Consider the following 27,265-nt stretch of genomic DNA (forward strand, 5'->3'; position numbering starts at 1 on the left):
TATATTGAGCTATCATAAAGGTTACCAAACCTAGGGGAAACCTACTTTGCCTCTTCTCATACATACACTTGCTGGTCCACACACCTCATCAAATCACTGTAATACCAAAGAGTCAGCAAGTACAATCACTTGCTCACCCAAAAATCTGTGGTCAGCAAGGCCCCACCGTGCATGATAACTTATAAGCCTGACACCTGGAACCCCCATTTTCTTGAGGGGGTATTAGGATTTTTAAATTTTTAATTGGAGAATAATTGTTTTACAATGTTGTGTTGGTTTCTGCCATAGAGGAATGTGAATCAGCCATAGGTATACATACGTCCCCTCCCTCTTGAAGCTCCCTCCCACCCCACACCCCATCTCACCCCTCTAGGTTGTCACAGAGGACTGGGTTGAGATCCCTATGCTATACAGCAACTTCCCACTAGCTATCTGCTTTACATATGGTGATGTATATGTTTCAGTGCTACTCAATCAATTCGTCCCACCCTCTCCTTAGCCTGCAGTGCCCACAAATCTGTTCCCTATGTCTGCTTCTCTGCTCCTGCCCTGCAAGTAGGAGGTGGATGAACCCAGAGCCTGTTATACAGAGTTAGTCAAGAGAAAACAAATATCATAGATTAACACATATATATGGTATCTAGAAAAATGGTACTAAGAGGGTATTAGTTTTTAAAACTGACATCTAAACATTCTGTCAGTCTACAACTGGTAACCTACCATCTGCACCTTAATGAACAAAATAGAATTCACGAGCCACGTTTTTATTTCTTTCAAGAAAAATCAGGTTCGATCACATTCGAGGCAAAAGCTTTTGGGGAGATGGTATCTGCCCTTCTGAGTCACTCACTCGATGCCATCAGCTTGTCTTGGAAAGACATGCCCTGGGTTGGCACAGGAGGGCCGTATGAGAGCTCTCTGGGGTACAGCCCACCTCTTCTGCTGGAGGCTGTGCACCTTGGCTACTGCTTCCCACTAACCTGCAGGGCCCAGGCAGGACTGTGCAAAGCGGGCCTGCTGAAGCAAAGTTTCAAGCTGGTTTTAACAAGTATGAATCCTTTCATTCCCCTCTGGGTTCAACAGCAATCATCCTAGCAGGCTTTCTAACTCCAGCAGAGGTCCCAAAGAGACACACTGAACAAATTTTAAATGGCTTTATTAAAGGCTGTTAATACAAAATACAACCGAGTTACAAGTAGTCAGTAAGAATTCTTCATTTTTGAAAATGTATCAAAGAAGAGGCTGTTCTGACACCCACGGGGGTGCAATGGGGCTGGGTGCCATGCCCCACTGTTCCCACAGCAGGTGGAACCCCTAAACCTAGAGGGCAGAAGTGGGAAAGGATCCCAAGTGAAAGAACTGAGACTGGTTTCTAACTTCCTGGTGGAGATTTTGCAGTTACAGTCACCCAAAGCAAGACACTTGGATCCTTGAGCTCAAACTCAGGAGCAGACAATGGAGTGGCCAGGATGAAGGAGGAAGGATGCAAAACCACACTAGGCTTCAACTGAAAAGTGTGAGTTTTTACAATAATACAAATGTCTGGTTTTAGAAATGCCATCTTGATATGGGGCAAAAAAAAAAAAAAAAAAAAGGTGGCAAACGTGAGTTTAATTTTCCCTTACTTGGACATACCAAACATAGACTTCCCAGGAGGAAGGTGAAAGGCATCATCTTAACATGGATTGCCCAGGGTTAAGGGGAGAATCGTAGTTCAGGCAGGATGGTGACCCATGAGCATGCATCCTCCAGGCCATCACCGCTCCCTCTCAAGTTTTATTACTTGGCAAAGCAAAGCAATACAATTGCAGAACTCCTGCTATGATTTCCCAAACTGTGACTTTACATTTAATTTCAGGAGGCTGTACCTTTATGAAACTTTAGACATTGTTACAGAGACCTGAATACCACCGGGCACTGGACCCCAGATGATGATAAAAGAGGCGGAACCTTTCAATAATCCCCAAATCCCCTCAGCTACCAGGAGAACTGGATAGGAATATTGGGTTTTATGAGAAAGAGGAAAAGAAATTAAGAGTTCTCTCTCGAACAGATTGATCACCTTGGCTAACTGTGCCAGGACACAGATCCTTCTTTCTTGATATGCCAACACTAAGGAATGCAACTTCTGGACATCTTTTTTTCTTAAGCAGACCCTGCTTTCAAGCATGGTTTCTAAGACAGTCCACTGCGCTCAAAGCTGGAAGTGGAGACAGGCGGCAAGCCCAGCTCTGAAGCTCAGTGGCTGACCTGCAGGGCTGGTACCCAGCTGTGCAATTCCAGCTAGGATTTCTAGGATTCTTTCCCCCTCATCACCATGCTAGGAATCTTTTTCCCTTCAGTGTTTCAACTCTACTTAAACAGGGCAGAAAGAACTTGTGTTCACCACAGTACAGTCAGTCACCAGAGGAGGAAGGTCAAACTCGAGACCCCAAGGAGCCAAATGAAGTTTAGGGACATAATGCAATTGGCAGAAACCAAACCAAAAGCTGGCCAGGCCACAGTTTTGGCAGAAACTTTCTGGGAAAAAAGTTGCCATGTGCTTTACCTTAGAGCAAGGTAAAATATTCTAAAAATCATTTCAGAATGTCATATGAAACAGAAAGGCATTTTAAAAAGACACACTTTGATACTGAAACCAGGTGCTCACTGGCAGGATTTGCAGGGATTAAGGCGTCAGGTGAGAACACAGTGAGAGGCAACGTGGAGATCACACCAGGGCATGGATCACAGGCGCACACCACTTGGGAGTCACTGAGCAGGGGCTCTCCTCTGACCTTACGCCATCCCATCTTGGGTGGAGGACACCTCGCCCTTCTGCGTAGGCTCAGAGCTGTCCTAACCTGCCCCGCTCCCTACCTCCCCAGCAGCAGAGACCACAGCAGTCAGCCGAGTCCACCTTCAGGAGATGCTGTTGCCCTGACCACGAAGGTCTCCAGGGGGCGCCGCTGGGGCCATGCAGAAACGACTCCACTTCCGTCGGTGGTCAGGATTGAGGGAGGGTCCATCGTGACACAGCTTGACCAGTCCTTGGGATGAAAGACATACGCTGCCCCTGCCAGCTTCACACCAGAAGGTTCCAAAGCAACTAATCAGAAGAGCCTGGTCTTCCAGCAATGCCTGTCATCTGCCCTGACTGCTGCAGATGTCCAGGACAGAAAATACCTAAAAGGTCAGGAAAGTAGCAAAGAACTTCCAAGGGGACACTGGTACAAACCCAAGAAAAGCGGTAGCCCTATAACTGCTAAATCTAGATACAAAATCATGTAAAGTTAATACAAAACTTTAAAACATGCAACTTGTTAAACAAAGATGAAGAGTCTGAGTAAGTAGCATGGCAGGCAGTTTAAAGATGACCCTGCCACGTGCCCATGATCCGTTTCCTGGAAGTGAAGTGAGTGAAGGGTGGCACATGATACAGAGGCGTGGCTTCCGCAGAGGAAGAGGCGTGGCTTCCGCAGAGGAAGAGGCGTGGCTTCCGCGCGGGAAGCCGGACAGCTGGGGCTGCGGGTATGGACTTCAGGGGCAGGCAGGTCTCCCTGTGGTCACAGCGGGCGCCCAGTGCCATGACTACTGAGAACATCCTCAACAGCCACCCGTCAAAGGAGCCCCATGCATTTTTAAAAGGGTGGGGACAGAGAGGAGGTGGGAATCACTCTATGAATTTTGTGACATGGTTGAGGAAACTCTTTCTCGAAGGAGGGGGAAAATTGGGTGGAGCTAGAGCACTGAATTCCTAAGAGTTTTTAAAAATTCCAGATGTAAAATTTGTTATCAAATTGTTGAAAATAGCACAGATATCTGGTCTTACCAAAAAGGGAAAAATCTGGAGAGCTGGCCAAGGCAACATTTACCAGCATCCAAATGATTCTGGAAAGAGTGGGAATCCTGCCCTTGTGTTTAATCTCCCCCTTCACCACACCACTTTGGAAAATACTTGGGGATTCTTGGTTTGTTTGTTCTGTCTAATCCACTTTACCAGTTGTCCAGAAAATCAAATCCTGTCTTCAAGATGACATTACTTGAGCTGACCTGTAGAAGGGACAAAAACACCAAAGTAAGGCATGAGGCCTTTTTCAAGTCAGCACAATCTAAAAACAGCATCTCATTTAAAATGACCCAAATGAAAGAGAGTACTTCGTCTCAGAGGCTCCCTGACCTCAATTTGCCTCAGTGCTGGGAACCAGAAAATTAAATAAAGCTCAGTGCAAGCCAAACTCTGCCAGGATCCAACACGTATCCCTTTCTGTCCCCAGGCATGTCTGAGGGCAGCCTGTAGACCCCACCTGGAGAGAAAAGGAGAAAAATGTATCTTTTCTATTTCTGAATGAGGGGCATGTTTAAATTTAGTCACCCATGCAGTAAGAGAACAAGTTAGGAAGGTAGTCTTTCGAATACGAAACACACATACACAGTGACAGACAAAACAAGTCACCAAGTTGAGGGAGTGAAAAACACAGAGAAAGATGTAAAACTTCTTTCTTTCAGATTATGCGGCAGCTTCTGGAGTGATTTTCCCTGACCCAGGACCATTCTTCAGGTCACAGACTGCCCACTTACAGGACATGGGGTTGGTTTAAAGGGCCATCTGTGAGCTGACTCAGACACACTTCCACAGGCTTCCGCCAGCCACCTGAGAGACCCTTCTGCTAGGTCTAACACAAGTACATGTTTACCTGGTGGCTGCAGCCTTCCTGGGCAAGGGAGCCTTGCGTCTGCGCCCTCCACATGCTGCCGATGGAAGGCACCGCCACAGAGGCAACAGAGGCAACAGAGGCAATGGGCTAAGCAGCTCCCCTGAGGCAGGTCTCAGGCCTTCGCTGCCCCTAGGTTGAGCCAGAGCTTGAAACGCCAAAGGGGTGCAGGCATACATTCCTCTTTCTGGTTTCCTACCAGTGTTCTCAGCGCAGCAGCATTTCACTGTGCTCTGCAGTCAGAAATCAGCTCTTTCCGAGGATTTCATGGGCTCTGTCCCACATTCCACCCCACCCCCCACACACTTTCCTGTATCTCTTTACAATTAAGATTCTCACATAACTTACATAAATGCTTCCCTCAGAGGAAGACCCCACTGCAGACTCAAGAGAGCAGTGGGCTGCCTGAGTCTGTGAGAGGGAGCCACTGGGCAGGAAGCCAGCCTCAGGGCTAGCATCACAAGGCGGTGCTCCTGGGGGACCTGGGGGCCTCCATCACCCCATGGCCGTCCTCCCTGTGCCTCCCTAGAGCTAAGCAAGCACTGCAGCCCATCCAGAAAAGCTCTGAAGGTCAGGAAACAGTAAAGCTCTGGGAAGCGCCGTCCATCTCCATGAACAATGCCTTGCTCATCGCCTCACCCAGGTCCACAAGTAGGCCACCATCTTCCCCCAGAAATTGTTCTCAGATATGCCTTGTCCAAGTATCTCTTTGTTCATTATAAAACAATGTCTCAAAACCACAGCCTCCCTCTGAAATACCACTATCTGTTTATTTGGGCTTCCCTGGTGCCTCATGAAATTAAAAGACGCTTACTCCTTGGAAGAAAAGTTATGACCAACCTAGATAGCATATTCAAGAGCAGAGACATTACTTTGTCAACAAAGGTCCGTCTAGTCAAGGCTATGGTTTTTCCAGTGGTCATGTATGGATGTGAGAGTTGGACTGTGAAGAAAGCTGAGTGCTGAAAAATTGATGCTTTTGAACTGTGGTGTGGAGAAGACTCTTGAGAGTCCCTTGGACTGCAAGGAGATCCAACCAGTCCATTCTAAAGGAGATCAGTCCTGGGTGTTCTTTGGAAGGAATGATGCTAAAACTGAAACTCCAGTACTTTGGCCACCTCATGCGAAGAGTTGACTCACTGGAAAAGACTCTGATGCTGGGAGGGATTGGGGGCAGGAGAAGGGGACAACAGAGGATGAGATGGCTGGATGGCATCACCGACTCGATGGACGTGAGTTTGAGTGAACTCCGGGAGTTAGTGATGGACAGGGAGGCCTGGCATGCTGCAATTCATGGGATCACAAAGAGTCTGACATGACTGACCGACTGAACTGAACTGGTGGCTCAGCAGTGAAGAATCCGCCTGCAATGCAGGAGCCACAGGAGATGTGGGTTCAATCCTTGGGTCAGGAAGATCCCCTGGGTGGGGAAGATCCCCTGGAGGAGGGCATGGCAACCCACTCCAGTATTCTTGCCTGGAGAATCCCATGGACAGAGGAGCCTGGCGGACTACAGTCCATGGGGTTGCAAAGAGTCAGACACGACTGAAACGACTTACCGTGCGCACACACACACTTACTTATTTTGGATTTGGGTGATCCTTCAACACTAGCTCCGTTTAAAGTCCTAAGCAAACACTTCCTCTTGGCTGCATTTTCTCCAGTAGTGCAGGGCAGCTCACACTCAGGGCTCCACGCATAGGGAGACGTGGAGAAGACAGTCGCGCCGCCTGTTCTCTTACAGGGCCCTTTCTTCACGACTCACTGCACCTCGGCAGTGGGACTCTCAGATCTTTCTTTTCCTTCTCCTGCATCCCCGGAAAGAAGTCCTTTCCTTAGAACTCCACTTGGGACACCTAACTCTGTTTTGCTTGGAAACGAGAAGCTGCCCATCACTACGGAAGCGAGTCTCCTGTGATCTGCAAAAAGGCACAGCTGCTCCTGGTGGAGGTTTGGGGGTCCTGCCTGCTTCCCGCCGTGTCCTCAGGACACCTGCAGCTCCCTTCCTCACCCACAGAGCAGCCCAGCCTTGCAGGCCTGTGCATAGAGCTGGCAGTCAAACCCCACCCACACTGCCAGCTTCCCCCTTGAGTCCTCTGCTCATTGGCCCCACGATCCTCCATCACCTGCCCTCACACAAGCAGGGAAGGGCAGGGGGCATCTGAGACACAACCACATAGCAGGCAGACGAGTCATGGCACCCAGACAGGCGCACTGAACACGTTTCCTGCATGTCTGTTGGTTGCCAAGCTGAGTGACAACCCAGCAGGCTGCCGAGGGATGGCAGAGGAAGAAGGCATGGACATCTGTGGCCCACCCACCCACCCCTGTGAGGCAGCCCTCATCCCTTCAGCAATAAGACCCTGGCTGAAGCCAGACACCCACCTGTACAGGCACGGGTTCCAGGAACAGAGCATCCTCCATGTCCTCCGCAGCCTCCATGGCCTCGGGAGAGACGGGCTTTCCCACGGGCCCAGAGGGGCCGGCTTCGCCTGGGGGGCTGGCGCAGGCCTGGGCAGGCTGGGGCCTCTCGCACTCCGCGCTGACGCCGGGAGCGGCCCGCTGCTCCTGGCGGAGGGGGCTGGGCTTCTCCGCCTTTGCCTCCCTGGCCTTCGGTGCGGGCTCCTGCCGGTAACAGGCCGGCAGGACCTTCTCCCCTTTCTCCATAGACTTGATCTGGCTGGGGGTCAGCGACTGGAACTCGGCCTCAGGGCCCTCCCCACGGGACCGCTCTGCGTTGATCTTCCAGAAGGATGCCTCCTCTTCCTTCCAGGCAGGACCCAGGGCATCCAGGCTGGAGGACTTGCTGCCCTGCGGGGGCCGGAGGACCTGCAAACCCTGAGGAGCTTTGGATGGTGGCCTGGGCTCGCCGGCGGTGCTGCAGCTCGGCTCTTGGATGGATAAGGAGGAGATGCTGAACTCCATCTGACTCTAGCGGGGTGGGGGGAGGGGAGGAGAAGTACAGCAACACCTTCAGTCAACAGAACGGGTATGCCGGCCCAAACATCTCTCCAGGAGCAGCCGCCCGCCTGCTGTCCCTCTGCTGGGACCGTCTGTCGGTCCTCAGCAGTGATCTGCAGGGCTGCCATCACATCTCTGAGACACGGAGGAGGCTTTGAGAGCTAGGCCCTTCACTCTGGATGCTACAAACATCTGAGACTCCTGACTCTGACTGACGACTAAGGCCTCTGCTTGGTGAGCGGATCACCCACCTGGCTCGTCAAGAGAGATTCCCACAGCTTCCTGAGGAGGGTGACTCTCCCCTTGGCAACAACAAGGAAGGGCACACAGTTAGCATACAGACCACTGCAGTGAGGATCCAAACCCAAAACCAAGTCCCCACCTCACAGGCCTCTTCCTTCCTGATCAATGACAGCTGGCAAGGATGAAAAAAAATCCAGCAGTCAGACCCTGCTTTCCTGGACTAAACCAAGAAAGTCAAAGGCAGGCCTCAGTGCAGCTACAAAGATTTCACCTCCCCCCTCCACGCCCCTCCGTTCCATGCTCTGCCTTCATGCCTGCTAAGGACCGCATGTTTGCATGCCTCAAATTCCTAAGTCGAAGGGCTACCTTCCAAAGTTAGTATTTGGAGACAAAGCCTTTAAGAGGTTTAGGTGAGGTCATGAGGGTAGAGCCCTCATGACAGGATTAGTGCCCTTGTAAGAAAAGACAGAGAGATGCTCACTTTCTAACGCCTACGGACACAGTGAGAAGACAGCCGTCTGCAAATCAGGAAGAGGAGTCTCTCCAGGACCAACCTGCTGGCACTGTGACCTTGGACCTCTAGCTCTAGAACTGTGGGGAGTGAACGTCTGTTACTGGAGGTCCCCAGCCTGTGGCATCTGCTGACAAGATAGGCTGCCTCTCCTGCGCCTTCCTCAGCATTGCCCTGCTGCCCTCAGCCGATCCTGGTCCTGTTAGGTGGGGAACCCCCGAGGGCAGGGCCATACCCCACATCCAAGTGCCCCCCAGACACTGGCTTATTCTGACACTGCTAACCACTAAAAGCCGTAGGACTGAGCTGGGCGTACTCAGTCGCGTCCAACTCCTTGCAACCCCATGGACTCTAGCCCACCAGGCTCCTCTCTGCATGGGATTTCCCAGGCAAGAATACTCGAGTGGGTTGCCATTTCCTCCTCCAGGGGATCTTCCCACCCCAGGGACAGAACCCACATCTCTTGAGTTTCCTGCATTGGCAGGCGGATTCTTTACCACCACACCACCTGGGAAGGCCAAGGGTGAGCTGTATGACCAACAAATCACTGGGTGGAAACCTAAGCCCTCTGACAGTAGTGCACCCTGGAGGCTGTTCCCAAGTCCTACAGAGCAAGCAATCTGCTACCTTGATGACTCGTAAAAAAAATAAATAAATAAAATCAATCTGGGACCTTCCTCTCTTCCTCTCTACTTCTACTCTCGCATACATTCCCTTCTTCTTCTTCTTCTTAAAATAAAGGTATCAGGACTTCTCTGACAGTCTAGTGGCTAGGACCCCAAGATCCCAGCGCAGGGGGTCTGGATTCAATCCCTGGTCAGGAAACTAGATCCCACAGGCTACAACTAAAAAGATTCCACATGCCACAACTAAGACCTGTCTCAGCCAAATAAATAAATATTAAAAGAAAAATAATAAAAGTAGTAAAACTATATGCTAAAATTTGGGGAGTTAGAAAAAAACATTCATAAACTTTCCCTCTTCCCACAATCTCTATTTCTTTTTGTATTTTCATGTAATCTTTTTCAGATATGTGTTTTATGACATTGCAGTTCTGCTATGCATATAATTTCGGTATTGTTTTTTCACTTAGCACCATCATCAGTGGTGGGGTGTGGTCTTTGTAACTATTCATTTTAAAGGGCATAAGATATTTCATTCAGTGGCTGTCCCACCATCTACTTTCCCACTTTCTTCTTATCAGACAATTGGCTACTTCTAATTTTTGCTGTTATAATTAAGGCTGCCATGAACATCTTCTTATATATAGCTCTCCCCATTTGGAGTTCATTTAGTCAGATAGATTTCCAGAAGTGAAATACCAGACTACAGCAGGTTTAACCCTTTCTTCTATCAAGAAGATTTTGGGTGCATACCAAATTTGTTTGCCAGGGGCTGCCCCAATTTTTAATGCTGCTCACTGTGCATCAGGGTAGCAACTGTAGCCACTAGTTCCCTATTAAAACATGGTTCTCTGTTACTTTAATACATACACCTTCACTTAATAAATGGTGATTCCAAACTAGCTTTTATAAACAGCACTCTCCCAGGAGTCTCACCATTGCAATAAGTTTGTCAGGACAAGGACGGAAATACTGCTTTTCCCACAGAAGCTGGAGACCGGAGCCCAGGGAGCTGCATATGTTCTTTCTGGCTGAGACTTTTCCTCAAACCCCAGATTCTGATAGCCGGAGGCCACCCTTCGAGATGATGCCACGAGGAGCTCTAGCTACAAGCGCAGGCTGCGCGGAAGCTCAGGGTTGTAAGATATAAAACCCGAGAAATGACATCAAAGCTCAGGTACCGGGGCTCACCAGACACAGTTTCCTTTCTTGATGGGTCTTTCATCTAAAAAGTTTTTATTCTACAAAGGACAAAGACGGAGGTTTGGAGCAAAGGAATGAATTGTCCTAGGTCACATAAGAGACTGAGATAGTCCATTAAGAGATTGTGTGGCTGGGTTTCCAACCTGGAGCAAGTGATTCTAGGCTTGCAGCTATGTTGGGCATCACATCACATATAAAAAGCCAGTGGCTGCCATGGACAATGTCTTTAGAGACACCAGAGATCCTCGTATACAGCAGGATTTCTGTATGTCAGCAACCTAATCTGATTTATAGGTTTCTGAGGGAGTCATTCTCAAATACTCCATATTTCCATGCGTGCATGTGGGCGTGCTCAGTCGCTCAGTCGTGTCCAACTCTTTGAGACCCCGTGGACGGTAGCCCACCAGGCTCCTCTGTCCATGGGATTTTCCAGGCAAGAATACTGGAGCGTGTTGTCACTTCCTTCTCCAGGGAATCTTCTCAACCCAGGGAGTGAACGTGTGTCTCCTACATTGCAGGCGGATTCTTTACCGCTGAGCCACTTGGGAAGCCCACATATTTCCAAATTCCACAGTAAAATATTGGGAGAATGTGGACATAGAGATGATGAGTTCTTTAAATATGCAAAGTGCTAAAAAAAAATAAACTGCTTGGAATTGAGACTGAGAGAACTGAGTTGAGATTGATCTGGAAATTGTTGGGTAAGAAAAGTACTTATACTGAGCAGTTTATCAAACTTTAGGCTTTTTTAGGATCAACATTTCTCCAGTGGGGAGAAGTGCCTGGAAGCCTGGGCTGAACACAAGTCTACACAGAGGGCAGCAGTGGGCCAAGGCAAGGACCCTGGGGAGGGAAGCCAGGGACCCTGGGGAGGGAAGCCAAGGACCCTGGGGAGGGTCGCAGTGGCTCCGGGGCTGCTTCAGGCCCTCCATCGGGACGCCCAAGCAGCACTGAGCTGGACGTGACAAACTGCAACACAACCACGGAGGCTTCCGTGGCTCCTTGGGCCACCAGAGCCCTCGTGACAGCTCCTCGGGGGAGGGTGACATCTGGGTAGAAGAGGGGGCCATGCTGAACTGGGGTGGCTACCTGGTTTGGGGCGCTCTAAGGTGAAAATGGGAAAAATAAGAACTTACAGAAGAAATAAAGTTCTAATATAATTCAGCTTCGAAGTCTTTTCTTTTTTAACCAGGCATTTGTTGTTTTCCATTCTGCAAATAGAATTATGATTACATAGCCCCCCTTTTAAGAAACAGTCTTCCTTGATCAGCTACACTGGTGAGGGTCTCTTTTTTTCCTACTTCTCACCCCAGAAGGCAAAGGTTTGTGGTTTGTGTTGAAAACACATGCCTGGGGGCTTCCCAGGTGGTGCAGTAGATAGGAATCCACCTGCCAATGCAGGGGACATGGGTTCAATGCCTGGTCCAGGACGATTCCACATGCCGCAGGGCAACTAAGCCTGTGCAGCTACTCAAGTCCATGTGCCTAGAGCGTGTGCTCCACAAGAGAAGCCTCTGCAATGACAAGCTGGCACTCCTCAACAAAGGGGAGCCCACCACTCGCCACAACTGGAGAAAGCGGGAGCAAAAAGGAGCACTCAGCGCAGACAAAAATAACAGTAAGATAAAAAACAAAGTAACGTGCCTGTTGGGAAGCGGCCTGGGCAGAGGGGCGGGGAGCGGGCAGGAAAAAGAAGAGGGACAGAGGGCCTTTTTTTCCTAACTACAGTTCATCTTCCTTGGCTCCAAGACCCCAGCAAAACTGGACCAGGACACAGTAAAAAAACGGCTCCTGGTCATTTTCAAAGACACAGTTGTCTGGGTCACACAGAAGCAGCGTCTGCACTGCAGCCCCCTCTGTGCTTTAGAGGAGGCACCCTTGCTTTTGCTCCATGACTCCAGCTCCCTTGGGCAGTCCTTCCCTCCCAGACCAGGACTCAGCCTGCCCTGTCTCCTGCGCTTTCTCCTGGGATGTCCCCCGAGCCCCGGGTCCACTTTAGGAGAGCCTTCTGCTCACTGGCTCAAAACCAGAGCCACAACCACCTTCTTCCTGGAACCTGCTCCTTTCAGTAAAGGGCAAACACACCAATGACCCAACCCAAAACTGGGCTCTTTTCTTCTCCAGTAAAAACGGAGTAATGATTATCCTTACCTCCCTGGACCAGACTTGGCACATAGTAAGTGCTCAATAAATGCAGGCTACTGGGCTCTGCTCCTCTTCTGCTTGGTCAGAGGAGCCCCATCCTGGCCCACTATCAGGAGCAGAATGAGTAAGACACTCCCTACAGGGACCTGGTGTAGCCAGTGTGCTGTCCCGTAGGCTCCCTGCGAGATCTCTGACCTCACCTTTCCCCACACCCCGAGGCTAGGAAAGGGGGTCTTCTGACACTGGAGCTGATCAGTGAGAAGGAGAGGACAGCCCAGCCTTGGAACCTGGCAGGCCAGCAGAGGGACCACCTCCAGAGCCTGGGATGAATGCTAGAAAGTCAGGGAGCTTTCGTGCAATGTTCTCCGTCCTGGAAAAAAGTTTCTCCAGGTGCAGAGAAAGAGCTCTCAGGAACCCGGTAGCCACACTGAACTGGGTCCAGCAATGGGGTGCCTCATGTGAAAAACAGCCCAAGGTCAACAGCTCCCAACTCAGACAGCAAGCCCATGGGAGACTCAAGCCCACAGTCTCACACAAGAGGGCTGAGACGGGAGAGGTAGGAGTACTCAGGAAGCCCTCTCCCCTCACCCTGATGCTGAGGACCCCACCTGCAACCTGCCAGGTGATGGCGAGAGCCCAGGGCTGTGCACCTGGGGGGCTCAGGCCAGCTGGGCCAAGCCTGGGTGTCAGCTGCCCATGAGGGGACCTGGGTCTCAGATGGCCACGTCTGTTCTAAAAGCAGAAAGACCACAACTGAGCCCAGGCTCTATTTTTACGCCCCACTCACTGGAGAGGAATGTGTAATATTTCAGGAAAGGAGCGTGCAGGCAGCCAAAACTGACTGTTTGGCTTGGCAGCCCGCGGCAGATCTAAACTGCTGAGACAAAGGCTGTAGAAACATTGTTAGAAAATACAACAGTTTACTAGAGCAAATCCCCATAAACTCACAAACCGTTTCAAATTTACCCTCCCCACCTCCCCCTCCAAAGAAGGAAGAGGAAGAGGGGAAGATACTAAAAACTCAGAATCTCAAAATTAGCAGAATGACAACCTGGAGAAGAGACAGCAAGGACTAGCCACTGAGACGGGGGGTGTCAGACCCTCCAGGCAAGTGGGGCCTGGTGGATAGAGCCTGGGACCACCCACCCCTGATCCCCAGACCCCGGGTGTTTTCCCCAGGGAACTGGGCAGACAATGGGGGGTCCAGCTCCATTCCACCCGGCTGTTGGGCTCCATGGCAACAAGAGCTTGGAGAACACCCCACAGACGCCCAAGAGGAGGTGGGTGTGAGGAGCTGTAGTCATCAGGTCATGGGAGGAGCAGCCTCTGCCCTCCAGGCGCTTGTCGCCTCACAGGGATAAGATGCCCCAGCAAAGACCAGTACCAACGGCACGAATGAGTGCCCGTCCAGTGCGGTGCTCCTCAGAGGGGACACGGGAGGGGGACGGCCGCAGCTCAGGGTGAAGGGTACGGTCTGGGCTCGGACGCCCAGCCCACACACCTCACTCAGCCTTCAGTTTCCTCATGGGTAAAAGGGCGCATTGTCGGGATTTGTCAAGGAAAGGCCCCCAAGGTGCTCACCACAGATCAGGGGCCTGTGGGAGCCGCCAGGCTGCTGAGATGACTGGGCGAACCATAAGGAACAGGATCTGCTCTGGGCCTGCGGGCGGGTTGGATCTGCATGGGGAAGGCCGGGGGCTGGGCGGGCTGAGGGCAGGGGCGGGGTGGGCCAGGCAAGGAGGCAGGAGACATCGGCTCCGTGGGGCGGGGCTCAGGGCTGCAGGAGAGACCAGCAGGAACGACCCTTGGGGTCAAAGAAGCAGGCCAGGCCCTGGGCTGAAGGGGCTCACAGGTTACTACACCCATGAGAGTCTGGAAAGGTCAAGAGCAGGGGACCACAGGTCCCCTCTGGATCTCAGGAAGGTGAGAGACAGCACAGGGGCATCAGGGAAGGAGACTTCACTGCCGGGGTCTCAGGGGCTGCAAGCAGGAGTGTTGCTGTGCTGGGGGGATGGTACAGCTCCATGGCCCCCTGCTTCTCAGAAACTTTGGGCTGGCAGTGAAGAGGGAGAGTCAGGCAGAGCCATAACTGGGAATCCAGGGAACCCTCCATGTACGGATAACCTGATGGAACACCCTTCTGTCCCCCATGGGCAGGAGATGCCTGCAAGCCACGGGCAGATCCAAGCTCCAGTCTCTCTTCACTGATTCCCCCTGCCTGCCAGTTACAGCCTTCTCTGAGCCCCGCTGTCCTGGCCCACGCCAGGAGTGACACTGACCTCCCGGGATGGAAGACTTGGACGTGCCTGCAATTCCCTAGTGTGGACCTCAGTGTATGGAGATGCTTTTGTGCCCAGGCATTTACTGCTCCTGAAGAGGGGCCAGGAGGCCTCCCTACTGCGGGCACGGTCTGCACTGACCATCAGAGATCAAGGAGCTGATTCCCACCCAGCTTACTTACTATCCCCAGTGAGGCAGCTGAACCTCAGGGGAAGAACTGGGGCAGACAGAGAGGAAAATTCCAGACAGCCTGGGGGAGGAAAGCACAGTGGGGGTGGGGTCCCCAGAGTCCAGCTCCCCAGCGCCAGGGCCTGACCTGCCTCTGTAGGAGTCTCCTCTAAACTCCCCAGCCCAGAGGGACTAGGAATGCCAAGAATCCTCTCCTCCCCTCTGTGGGACATTCCAAGGCTGAGTGTTTTCCTCTTGAAACCTCAGGAGCATGAGACAGGAATCCACCGTGAGGCCCTCCAGGCCCCCTCTGCGCCAGCACACCTGCAAGGCTGACGGATGAGGGGAAAGATGACGACCAAGAGCGCCTCACCGGCTGCGACGGGCACTTCTGCCTCTGAGCCTCCTTTCACAGGGAAGATGTCAGAGCAACAGGGGCCCCAGGCCTGGCAGTCTCTGAAGGAAGCGACCCAGGAGGGGAGGGCAGGCTAGAAGGCAGAGCAGGAGCCAAGGAAGTGAGAGAGTCATCTCCTAGGCAGGCTGATAAGAAGTCTAGGGGCCCCCAAGGAGACAGGGGTCTGGAATTCTCAATGAGAAAGAAAAGACAAACTTTTTCGTCCCTCTATATTCCTTAGGATTATATAACAATAATGTATCCTGTTTGAGGACAGTCTCTGGAAAAAACCTTCTGGCTAATTCTGTCATCTTAAGGTGTAAATTGTGGGAGTAGGTCTAGTGAGGTCTTTACAACCTCCAGACATTCTTTTGATTTACTGTAATAACTAATCAGTATATAACTCCACTGCTAACACTAGCAGGGGGCACTCTTTCTGCCCCCTTCTGATGCCTATGTCAGAAGCTTTCTCTATCTCCTGTATACCTTAATAAAACTTCATTACACAAAAGCTGTGAGTGATCAAGCCTCGTCTCTGGCCCTGGATTGAATTCTTCTCCTCCAGAGGCCAAGAATCCCAGCATCTTTTCTGTGGTTCAGCAACAACCTTTCAGAAGATCGACCGTGCTTGCCCAGCATTAAGGCGTCTCCTGATCAGAGCTGCCTTTCAGGACAGACGACACTAGCTTGTCCATCCTCGGTAGGTCTCTGAGAGGTCCTCTGCCACAAGCCAGCCTCAAGGAAGGAGCCTTAGGCAGAGGTGCAAAAATTGGGACGAAATCCCAAATCCCTGAGATTAACTCTGTGCCGGACAGTCGTGACCTCGGCTCAGGCTGACCCCAGCCTCAGCTAACCTCTCAGTGGCTGCTAACCAAGGATCCAACCTGTGCCCCCTGAATTGAAAGTAGAGTCTTAGACACTGGACCACCAGGGAAGTCCCCCTTTCTGCAGTCAGAGCCGAGAAAGAGCTAGGCCCTGAGTGGCCGTCACTAAATGTCTGCAGAAGTGGTGGTCTAATGGTTAAGACTTTGTGCTTCCAAGGCAGGGGGCATGGGTTGGATCCCTGGTCAGGGAATTAAGATCCCATATGCCGTGTGGCACGGCCAAAAAAAGAAAACAGGGAAAAACGTCGCTGAAGTGAACAGCTGCAGAAGGCATGAGATCGTATCTACCAACGTGCATGTAGATATGTGTTAACTGCATGAGGGAAAATAACTGAAGGAGTGACTGTGTGCCTAAAGCTGTCCTCCTGTCCCCAAATGCACTCATCCCCACACGGGGCTGTTTTCTGAGAGCAAGTGATTACTCATCTCTGAGTTTAAGCATAATGCCTGACCCAGAATAGATGTATAATCAATGTCTACTGAATTTCTGAAAAATCAATGAATGGTATCATAGAGAAAGGAAGTAGAAGGATGGTTACCAGGGGCTGGAGGAGGGGGAAGACGGGTTTCTGTTTATAGGGAATAGAGTTTCAGTTTAAGGAGATGACAGACTTCTGGAGACGGACTGTGGCGATGGCTGCACGCCAGTGCGCACTCACGAATGGTTGAGATGGTACGTTTCATGTTAGGTATATTTTATAACAAAATTTAAAAATAAAAATTTTTTAAGTCAGTGGACAATAGATAATCAAATGAAACGACCTGGTGTCAGGGCTGTCAGAGTCTTAGATTCAAAACGGCACAAATGCTCTGCGACTCTCCATCAGAAGCTGCAATACATGTCCTCAAACCCCAAACCTGAGCTGGACCAGGCCTCAGTTAGACCAGCAGAACAAAGCAGAGGGGACACCTTGATACCCACGCCTAGGACTAGGAAGGCCTTGTCAGCGTGCACTCTCACCCAGGGGAACTCTTCAGGTACCATGTAGCTCACTGGATACATGCGGCTCCAACCGAAAATGGAAGAGAGGCTATCCTCGAGCAGCTGGTTCCCATTAGCTGTCTGGTAACAGGTCCATGGAAAGGCCGGCAGAAGAGCAGTCTAGCTGAGCCCTGCCCAGACCACTGGCCCACAGAATCAGAAGCAAAGAAACGAACGCTTCAAACCATGAAACAGTGGGGTGTCTGTCATGCATCAAAGATTTCAAATGACGAAGGGCCACCAGCCCTGCAGCTGGAGGTCAGGGCCAGCCTGCCCTGGCTAACCTGCCTCCTGCAAGCAGCTCTCCAAAGAAGTTCTCACGAGTCTCTAAGTCCTAAGGAAGAGTGTGACAGCTCAGGGGGGCAGGCACTCGACTTTTGGCTGGGGCGAGGCGAATGTGGAATGCTGACTGGTAAGGACAGGGTAGGGGTGCGGTCCTTTGCACCTTGGAACACTTTCTGTTACTTCTACAAAGTCCTGACTTTAAACCACGTAAGTTTGACTTTGAGAGCTCAGACAGACAGGTGAGGACAGAGAGAGACTATCAGTTCATGAAATAAGCTGGTTCTCTCATTGGAAGGGAACATGAAATGGAATTCTGAGCCACAAAGACTATACCTTTTACTGAAAAGATATAAGTTAAAATGGGCAAAACAAATCGACGTGATTCTACCAAGCCTTCTCGATTTATGCAGGTTCCCAGGAGACCTGGATGCCATCTGTGACAATTAACACCAGCACAAGCGTAACCCATGCTGGATTATGCCAGCACACTTTGTTCTAGAGACCTTTTCCAGGCACCTGTTCTCACACTGAGCCTCATTCACAGCAGCTGCCCCAGGCGCTGCCCCCTCTGTGTCCCAGAATGTCATCTGCATTGTGTTAGTAACAGAAGAAACAGCCCATCCCACAAAGGGCTGACTCGGGAACAGTTAACAAGCTGAATTCTTATGAGAGCAGATATCCTCAGGGGAGCACAATGCACGTAGGGCTGGGGCACTTTAACTAATTCGATTTCTCGGTCTTCGTCACTGAGACATCATGAAACCTATGGCCCAGTCCTGGAACATCTGTGCTGCCTCTGTGCCCCTGTCTACTCCAACCTGCAGACTGCCCATCTGCCTGTTACGAGACGTCATCTACAGGGTTAGCGCTTCTCAGGCCCCCATCTGGGGGACCCACGGTGGCGGCCCTGATGAATGCCAACGTGGCGACGTACTTTCCACCCATCTCCAACTCCCTCTGCCCTGTTACTGCACAAGGGATTTGTTGTTGGATTTCAGAGCTCTGAAACTGCAGTTCCAGGCTGCTCCTCAGTATCCCTGGCTCCCTCCCACCTGCCCTCGGCCACCCCTTAACCAGCGCCCATATCCTGAAGGATTTAGCTTCCAGGCACAACCATGTCACTTGGCCTACCCTCTGTTTAGACTTAGGTCATCTGCCTCAGAAATGTAAAAAAATAAAAATAAAAAGTCACACAGGATGCAGATGTTTGCATCTTTATTTTTAGGACATTTAGGACCCATCGTTCTGGTTCCCTGAAGGCAGGAGTCTGTGCTTGCTGAATGAACATGTTCATCTGCATTAATGCTGCTGCTGCTGCTGCTAAGTCACTTCAGTCGTGTCTGACTCTGTGTGACCCCATAGATGGCAACCCCCAGGCTCCATCGTCCCTGGGATTCTCCAGGCAAGAACACTGGAATGCTCAGCTCAGTTAAGTATTCTCAAAAGCCGCGATCTACTCTCACATGAGAGCCACCTTGGCTTTCGCAGGTTTCCTCATCCTGGGGCATTGCATCACTTGGGGCAGTCAGTGTTGGTTACAGCGCCAACTGGGGGCAAGGATGCCAGCTGTCCGGGTCCGCGGAGGCCCTTGTCAAGTCCATCATTCATTCTTAGACACAGAGCCCCGTGTGAGGCCACTCAGACTGGAGTCACTTGCGGACCTTCTCATTGCTTCACCCCACTCTGACCCCCTCTGCCTACAGCCCCGTGAAGGCCATTTCTACTGGGATGAACAACTGTAGAGACCAGAACCAGCCCCTTCAATTATCAGTGCTTGAAAGCCCTGATCCGACCTCAAGTCTAAGCCCCAGTCCAGGCACTGAGCCACTATGATCACCTCCATCAGGCAAAGGACCCTCCAACACACAGCAGCAAGTGTCCCAGAATTCGGAGAACCCTGGTCTTTTTCCTTGGATTTGAGACACCTACCTCTTGGTCATTTTGCTACTTATTAATGCACTTGTTCTGGGACAACTAGGGAGAATGGGGAAATGGATCAACCCAGTGAAGCTTGATACTCTTGAGCAACTTCGGCAACAATACCACTGATAGCAATGAATGAATGACTGGACACCAGCATTCAGGGATCCAGGCTGGGTTGTCCATGTGTATCCACTGGCTATTCCAGCTTCACAAGGTACAAAGAACAGTCTCTCCCTCCTCTCTTCCACGCTCAGGACTCTCTGCCTTAGAGCTGACTCTTCCGGGCAATTCTGATGGGTCCACACTCTTGCCCCCTCATCCACCCAACTTGCTGTCTCTGTTGCCCTTCTGATTTCATTTTAATAACAGCTGCTCTTATCCCACCCCCTCCCAAAAGCTTCCCTCAAGGCTTTGTCATATGGACCCTTGTGCCACCAACCCCCTCACTTTAAATCCATCACCTAACCTAGCACAGGCCCTGCCCCACCGCCTCTCCTTTCCTACCAGCAGGGGGTGCATCTGACCTCCTAAGTGCTGAAAGGAAAATACCTAACCACATCACTTTTTATAAAAGATAAACAAATCTAAATTTAATCCAACTTACCCTTGTTTCCCAGGAGAAAGGGGCAGAGTGCTCATCTTGCCAAGTTATGTCCTGAAATAAAAATTCAAGAATAAATCTGAAATCCAAACCCAAACATACCCTGTGCAAACAACCACGCAAGGCCATTGGGGAACCAAAATTTAGGAAGAATCCCAACTCCTGGCTCTGAACAATCCTGACGTCATCACACTCTGCAGAGAATGTGTTGACCTTCTGGGTCTGGCTTCCCCTCACTCTGCGGACCAAGGCTGCCAGGCATGCCTGTCCCCTGCCAAGCAGATATTAGATGGATGCCGGGGAGTCCCAGGACAAGCTTGGTGACAGGGAAGCTGAGCAGAAAGGGAACAGGGCTTCTGGGCTCAGGCCTCAGCCCTACCAGAGATTAGCCATGTGGCCAGGGGATGATGACTTAGCCTTTTGCGCCTCAGTTTTCTCATCTGTAAAAGGAGAATCAAACTTGCCTTGCAGGGTTGTCGTGAGGATTAAATGAGGTCACATATGAAAGGAATGCTTTCGAACACATTGGAAAAGACCCTGATACTGGGAAAGATAGAGGGCAGGAGAAGGGGACGACAGAGGATGAGAAGGTTGGATGGCATCACTGACTCAATGGACGTGAGTTTAAGCAAATTCTGGGAGATGGTGAAGGACAGGGAAGCCTGGCCCGCTGCAGTCCCTGAGGTCTCAAAGAGTCAGACACAACTTTGTAGCTGAACAACAGTGAAAAGAATGTCAGAAAATCATTTGCAGTTAACACCAGTACCCAATTTTTAAATTGAGCCCCACCCCGAATCCTAGTAAGTGCCTCCCAGAAATGTGAAAGGCAATGATCAGCAAATCAATGAAGAAAATGCAATTATAATGAAAATTCAGAATCATTCTGACCCTCACAAGCAGAACAGGATAAAAGGAGCCCTTCAAAACAGTCAGGAGAATTTGACCTTGCATCCACCAGCCTACACAAAGGCTTGTAAAAATCTCCTTCCCTTGGCCACTTCTCCAGCCTTCCACCTGTATTCCTACACTAGCAAATGTCTCATTTGCGCCTAGCTTCTATTGGGGATCATATTTTCTGAACCAAAAACTGGGATGTCTTGGGTGATCCAGACTGAAAATGGGATTAGATAATTGAATGACTGTCCTTGCATAAAGCACCCCAGGTACATGGTGTCTTCCCACCCAGAAGCACTCCCTGCCCCTAGAGGTAGGTCACCTGGCTCCCCCTCCTCCAGGAGGTGGCCCAGTTATGCAAAAGGGCCCACTTTTTTTTAGTACAAACTCCATTCCCAGGCTCAATCTCTAAGCTATGTCTCCTATCACTCCTGACTCTCAGGCAAAACTTCTAAAACGCGAGGCAACATGGGCCACTGTGTTCCTATTGTGCAGTGAAGCCCACGTTTATGCCTCAATTTACAAACTGTCCCTCCAAAAGTAGAAACGTGAGCTAACAAGTCTCAGCTAAGGGGGCCCTGAGTCCAGGTATGTGTGGTCAGGAAGTGGGAGAAAAGTGTAGTTGAGCTAAATGACCTGAAAGTCCTTAAAATTCTATGATCTCAGGACTCTCTAAGTTCCTCTTAGAAGCAATACAACAAGAAAGAGTTTGTCAGATGGGAAAAATAAAGGAGGCTGATGGGACATAAGTCCCCTTTATTCTAGATTTGGACCAGGGGAAAAAGGACAAAGGGAAACCAACTGGCAAATGTGTTCCCTCTGTCCAGGGGAGGGACACCCAGTGGCCACCTCAGGGGACAGAGGAGGTGCGTGGAGATTCAGTGGGCAGGCAGAGACAGAGCAGGGGCAGGATCACTGGTGAAAGCAGGACACATTCCTTCTCATGTGATATGATCAATTCTCTGAATATTAATTATGCAGCTTGAGTCCCTTTGAAATCTGCAAAGAACAGAGTAAGAAGGTTTGGGGGTCTGGAAGGTGAATGAGTGCAAGACTCTTACGAACAACGTTCTTTTCTATTTTCCCAGCTTTTTTCTACAGTAATCCTGGCCTATCTTCTTCCCTACCAATATACATATACAAGTTATAAATGTATTCCTCCTTAGGTAATTTTGTGAATGAAAGAAAAAATGAAGATGAAAAAACAATATTACATGAAACACACAAAAAATTGAACAGGAGTAAAAGAGGGAACCAATGAAATACACTTTCTCCAACAGTGCTTCATTTGAGCTATATTTGATCATTCTCATTCACACTGTACACTCTTAAAAGAATTATTCCTCATAATTCCTTGTTGAAGAAATTGGGAAACAGTAAATATATTTTATAAAACCTGATAAACAAACATGAAAGGAAAGTTTTATTGGTAGTCATCTCTGATTGACATGGATAAGATGTCTAAAATTTGTATATGTACTCATGGAGTAATAAAGAATTAGTTGTTTAAAAAAAGAAAAAGACTCTTAGGAGCAAAGACGTAGCCTGGAGCATGGTAAGCCAGCAGGCTCCAGTGGCTGCAGCCCGTATTGGCTGAAATTCCAAAAGGGCTGCAGACAGACGGGCACCCTGTGATTTCTCCACAACTTGATGTCAAGTCAATAATCTTTTGTTTGCTCCAGCAAGAAACTGAGTCAAGGGGCAAATTCCTTGGATTTCTGCAGTTCCAAGCTCATAAAAAAATAATAAAGCACTTAACAAAAGTAAACATGCCAAACAAAAATGCGATTGAAGCTCTGACGTCAGCCCCTGGCCGGCTGCAGACCCCAGCCCCAAGCAGCACTGGCAAGCAGGCGCGGCTCTCCGGCTGCTGGGCGCACAGCGGCGTCAGAACCGCAAGGTTCTAGAAAGGGACCGTGGTGGTGGCAGCTGTACAACATCGTGAGTGTAGCAACTGTACACCGAAAACAGTGGTGAGAATGGTCAACTTTACGTTATGGATATTTTACAATTAAAAAAAACTGAATGTATTATATGACTCAGACTATACGACATTCTGGAACAGGTAAAATTATAGAGACAGTAAGAAGATCAGTGGTTGCCAGGGTTAAATGGAAGGAAGGATGAGAAGGCACAGAGGATTTTTAGGACAGTGAAACTACTCTGTATATACTGTAATGGTGGATCAGTTCAGTTCAGTCACTCAGTCGTGTCCGACTCTGCGACCCCATGAATTGCAGCTCTATCACCAACTCCCGGAGTTCACTCAGACTCATGTCCATCGAGTCAGTGATGCCATCCAGCCATCTCATCCTCTGTTGTCCCCTTCTCCTCCTGCCCCCAATCCCTCCCAGCATCAGAGTCTTTTCCAATGAGTCAACTCTTTGCATGAGGTGGCCAAAGTACTGGAGCTTCAGCTTTAGCATCATTCCTTCCAAAGAAATCCCAGGGCTGATCTCCTTCAGAATGGACTGGTTGGATCTCCTTGCAGTCCAAGGGACTCTCAAGAGTCTTCTCCAACACCACAGTTCAAAAGCATCAATTCTTTGGCGCTCAGCCTTCTTCACAGTCCAACTCTCACATCCATATATGACCACTGGAAAACCATAGCCTTGACTAGACGGACCTTAGTCAGCAAAGTAATGTCTCTGCTTTTGAATATGCTATCTGGGTTGGTCATAACTTTTCTTCCAAGGAGTAAGCGTCTTTTAATTTCATGGCTGCAGTCACAATCTGCAGTGATTTTGGAGCCCAAAAAAATAAAGTCTGACACTGTTCCACTGTTTCCCCATCTATTTCCCGTAAAGTGATGGTGGATACTTTTCTCAAAGCCCAGAAGCTACAGCAGTGAGAGTAAACTGCAGTGTAAACTATGGGCTCAGGGCAATAATGACACGTGGGCTCATCCACTGTGACAAATGTCACACTCTGGTGGACACAGTGGTTTTGGAAGAGGCTGCACACGTGTGACGGTAGGGAGTGTGTCAGAAATCTATACTTTCTACTCACTTTTGCTGGGAACCTACATTGCTCTGAAAATTAATTTATTAAAAAAAAAATGTGACCCCTCCCCACTCAAAAAAAAAAAAAAGAAAAGAAAAGAAACCTGACAAGGGTAACGAATACTAAAAACGTCATTTCATAATTACTTTAGTCTGTCTTCCTATCATCTATGCTCCTGACATCACTTATATCCATTGTACTTACAAGATAGAAAGTGCATCTGTAACAGCACACAGTGGGGTTGCTGCACCTCCCTGACAGGCTCTGATTCCGTGAGCCACCCTGGGGCTTAGACGGCACCCAGGGGAGCATCTCCATGGCAGCCAGTGGGTGCTCCACAGCAGGACTGCTCCCCTCACTGCCCTGACGCCAGATGCTGAACATTTCCCAACACGGCACAAGCTGCAACCAATACCAGACACCCTGAAACTCACTACATTCTACACTAGAGGCAATTTTCACTATTAAAGTTTTTAAGGATTTTGGTCATCTTGTCTTTGAAATTATTTGGCGACAGTCACTCATCTAGAATGGGTTGGTTTCTCTGTAAAAGTCATGACTATTCCAAAATTATTCTAAAGTGAGAAATTCTGGACTTAAAATTCATTTCAAAGGTGAAATATTGTAAATATTAGCCTTTCCTCTAGAACTGGATACTAATGAGTCATTTCTTCCTTTATAACTTCCTTCCCAACTTCAGAGCCAATGAACTTCATTTCACCTCCAGTGTCAGGGGGACAGCACCTGTGGATGGCAGCATCCACAGCGGACGACCCTCGGCTGGGCCCAGAGGCCAGCCTGAGGAAGCAGAGCCAGGAGCACGGGCATTACAAAGCAACCCTGAGCTTCCCCTCCACAAAACCAGGTCACTGGCAGCCGGCAGACAGGGAGACGCGCCTTGACTGCAACAGTCAAAAGATGTGCTCCCCGAAGCACTCTGAGAGTCTTGCTTCCTCTCCAGGCCTCACTGAGGGACAGGCTGGGGACCACTCTGCCACCTGAGAAAACTTCTGCAGATGCCTTCTCTCTGGCACACCTGTCCCAGGCAGCCTGAGGGGATGGCCGTTTCCTAGGTCCTTATTGGTCTTGGGTCCATGCTTGTGGCATGCATAGACATCAGATTCAAGGCTCTCTAAAGAGCACTCTTAGCTTAAAGGTTTCAGATCGAGCTGTAAATCAGAATCACCTAGGGTGCTGTTTTAACAGGCAGAAGCTGTGGGTCCCACCTGACATAGTCATAGAAAACCAACAGCTCCCTGTGTGTGTGCTTAGTCACGTCCAACTCTCTGCAACCTCATGGACCGTAGCCCGCCAGGCTCCTCTGTCCATGGGGTTCTCCAGGCAAGAATACTGGAGTGGGTTGCCAGGCCCTCCTCCAGGGGATCTTCCCGACCCAGGGACTGAACTTGCATCTCCTGCATCTTCTGCACTGGCAAGCGGATTCTTGGCCACTGGTGCCACCTGGTTATGATCCAGCAACTCCCTAAGTCATTCTAATGCAGCTGTTCCCATGGGCAGCTCACCTACTTCAGTCCTCCACAGGACACCTGACTCCCGCTTCTCATGGAGGCACCTGGCCACACAGGCTGCATGTGCTGACCTCCAAGGCTCAGGCATCCACCTCTCTGCCCAGGCCACCCCACCTATAGAGGTGGCCTCAATCAGTACTGCTACATGGCTCTCATCATTCCCAAGTAAGGATTTCTAGTAAGCCAACCTGGATGCTGGCTGCTCTCACAAGAGGCCCACGGTTTTCTGGGCTGGCTCTCACCCACCCCACTTTGAAGCAGGCAAAACCACGCTCTGTGTCATCAGTATAATAACCAAAGCAAATAGTCTCCTAAACACTGCAAGGCCTCAGCAAATCGCGTCTAAACAGTGCTAAAGAAATATCAATAACCTCAGATATGCAGATGATACCACCCTTATGGCACAAAGCAAATCACCTCTAAAGGCCTCAGCAAATCACGTCTAAATGCTGCTTTAGAGATAAGAAAGCCTCTCTCAATGATCAATGTAAAGAAATAGAGGAAAGCAATAGAATGGGAAAAACTAGAGATCTCTTCAAGAAAATCAGAGATACCGAACAAACATTTTATGCAAAGATGGGCACAATAAAGGACAGAAATGGTATGGACCTAATAGAAGCAGAAGATATTAAGAAGAGGTGGCAACAATACACAGAAGAACTGTACAAAAGAGATCTTCATGACCCAGATATCCATGACAGTGTAATCACTCACCTAGAGCCAAACATCCGGGAATGCAAAGTCAAATGGGCCTTAGGAAGCATCGCTACAAACAAAGCTAGTGGGGGTGATAGAATTCAAGCTGAGCTACTTGAAATCCTAAAAGACGATGCTGTTGAAGTACTCCACTCAATATGCCAGCAAATTTGGAAAATTCAGTAGTGGCCACAGGACTGAAAAAAGTTTTCCATCCAATCCCTAAGAAAGGCAATGCCAAAAAATGTTCAAACTACCGCACAATTGCACTCATCTCACACGCTAGCAGTGTAATGCTCAAAATTCTCCAAGCCAGGTTTCAACAGTACATGAACTTCCAGATGTACAAGCTGCATTTAGAAATGGCAGAGGAACCAGAGATCAAATTGCCAACATCTGCTGGATCATCGAAAAAGCAAGAAAGTTCCAGTAAAACATCTACTTCTGTTTTATTGACTAAGCCAAAGCCTTCGACTATGTGAATCACAACAAACTGGAATATTCTTAAAGAAATGAGAATACCAGACCACCTTACTTGTCTCCTGAGAAATCTGTACGTAGGTCAAGAAGCAACAGTTAGAACCGGACATGGAACAACAGACTGGTTCCAATGGGGAAAGGAGACGTCAAGGCTGTATATTGTCACCCTGCTTATTTAACTTATATGCAGAGTACATCATGAGAAATGCTGGGCTACATGAAATACAAGCTGGAATCAAGATTGCTGGAAGAAATATCAATAACCTCAGATACACAGATGACACCACCCTTATGGCAGAAAGTGAAGAGGAACTAAAGAGCCTCTTGATGAAAGAGAAAGAGGAGAGTGAAAAAGTTGGCTTACAACTCAACATTCAGAAAACTAAGATCATGGCATCCAGTCCCATCACTTCATGGCAAATATATGGGGAAACAGTGGAAACAGTGGCTGACTTTATTTTGGGGGGCTCCAAAGTCACTGCAGATGGTGACTGCAGACATGAAATTAAAAGATACTTGCTCCTTGGAAGAAAAGTTATGACCAACCTAGACAGCATAGTAAAGAGCAGAGACGTTACTTTGCTAACAAAGCTCTATCTAGTCAAAGCTATGGTTTTTCCAGTAGTCATGTATGGATGTGAGAGCTGGACTATAAAGAAAGCTGAGCACCAAAGAATTGATGCTTTTGAGCTGTGGTATTGGAGAAGACTCTTGAGAGTCCCTTGGACTGCAAGGAGATCCAACCAGTTCATCCTAAAGGAAATCA

General features: G+C 49.5%; 1 protein-coding gene across 1 annotated transcript in view; it reads right to left on the reverse strand.

Annotated features, from left to right (window-relative positions):
* Positions 1-1,139: 1,139 nt before the first annotated feature.
* Positions 1,140-27,265, reverse strand: part of C25H1orf198 (chromosome 25 C1orf198 homolog) — a 34,980-nt gene continuing 8,854 nt past the window's right edge. The window contains exons 2-4 of the mRNA XM_015104321.4: positions 19,901-19,951; positions 7,080-7,625; positions 1,140-4,032 (exon numbers count right to left, since the gene is read on the reverse strand). Coding sequence (XP_014959807.2) covers positions 3,976-4,032; positions 7,080-7,625; positions 19,901-19,951 — 654 coding nt within the window. The 3' untranslated portion in view covers positions 1,140-3,975. The remainder of the gene's footprint in view (positions 4,033-7,079; positions 7,626-19,900; positions 19,952-27,265) is intronic.

Source organism: Ovis aries, chromosome 25, assembly GCF_016772045.2.
Source record: "Ovis aries strain OAR_USU_Benz2616 breed Rambouillet chromosome 25, ARS-UI_Ramb_v3.0, whole genome shotgun sequence".
Taxonomy (NCBI): domain Eukaryota; kingdom Metazoa; phylum Chordata; class Mammalia; order Artiodactyla; family Bovidae; genus Ovis; species Ovis aries.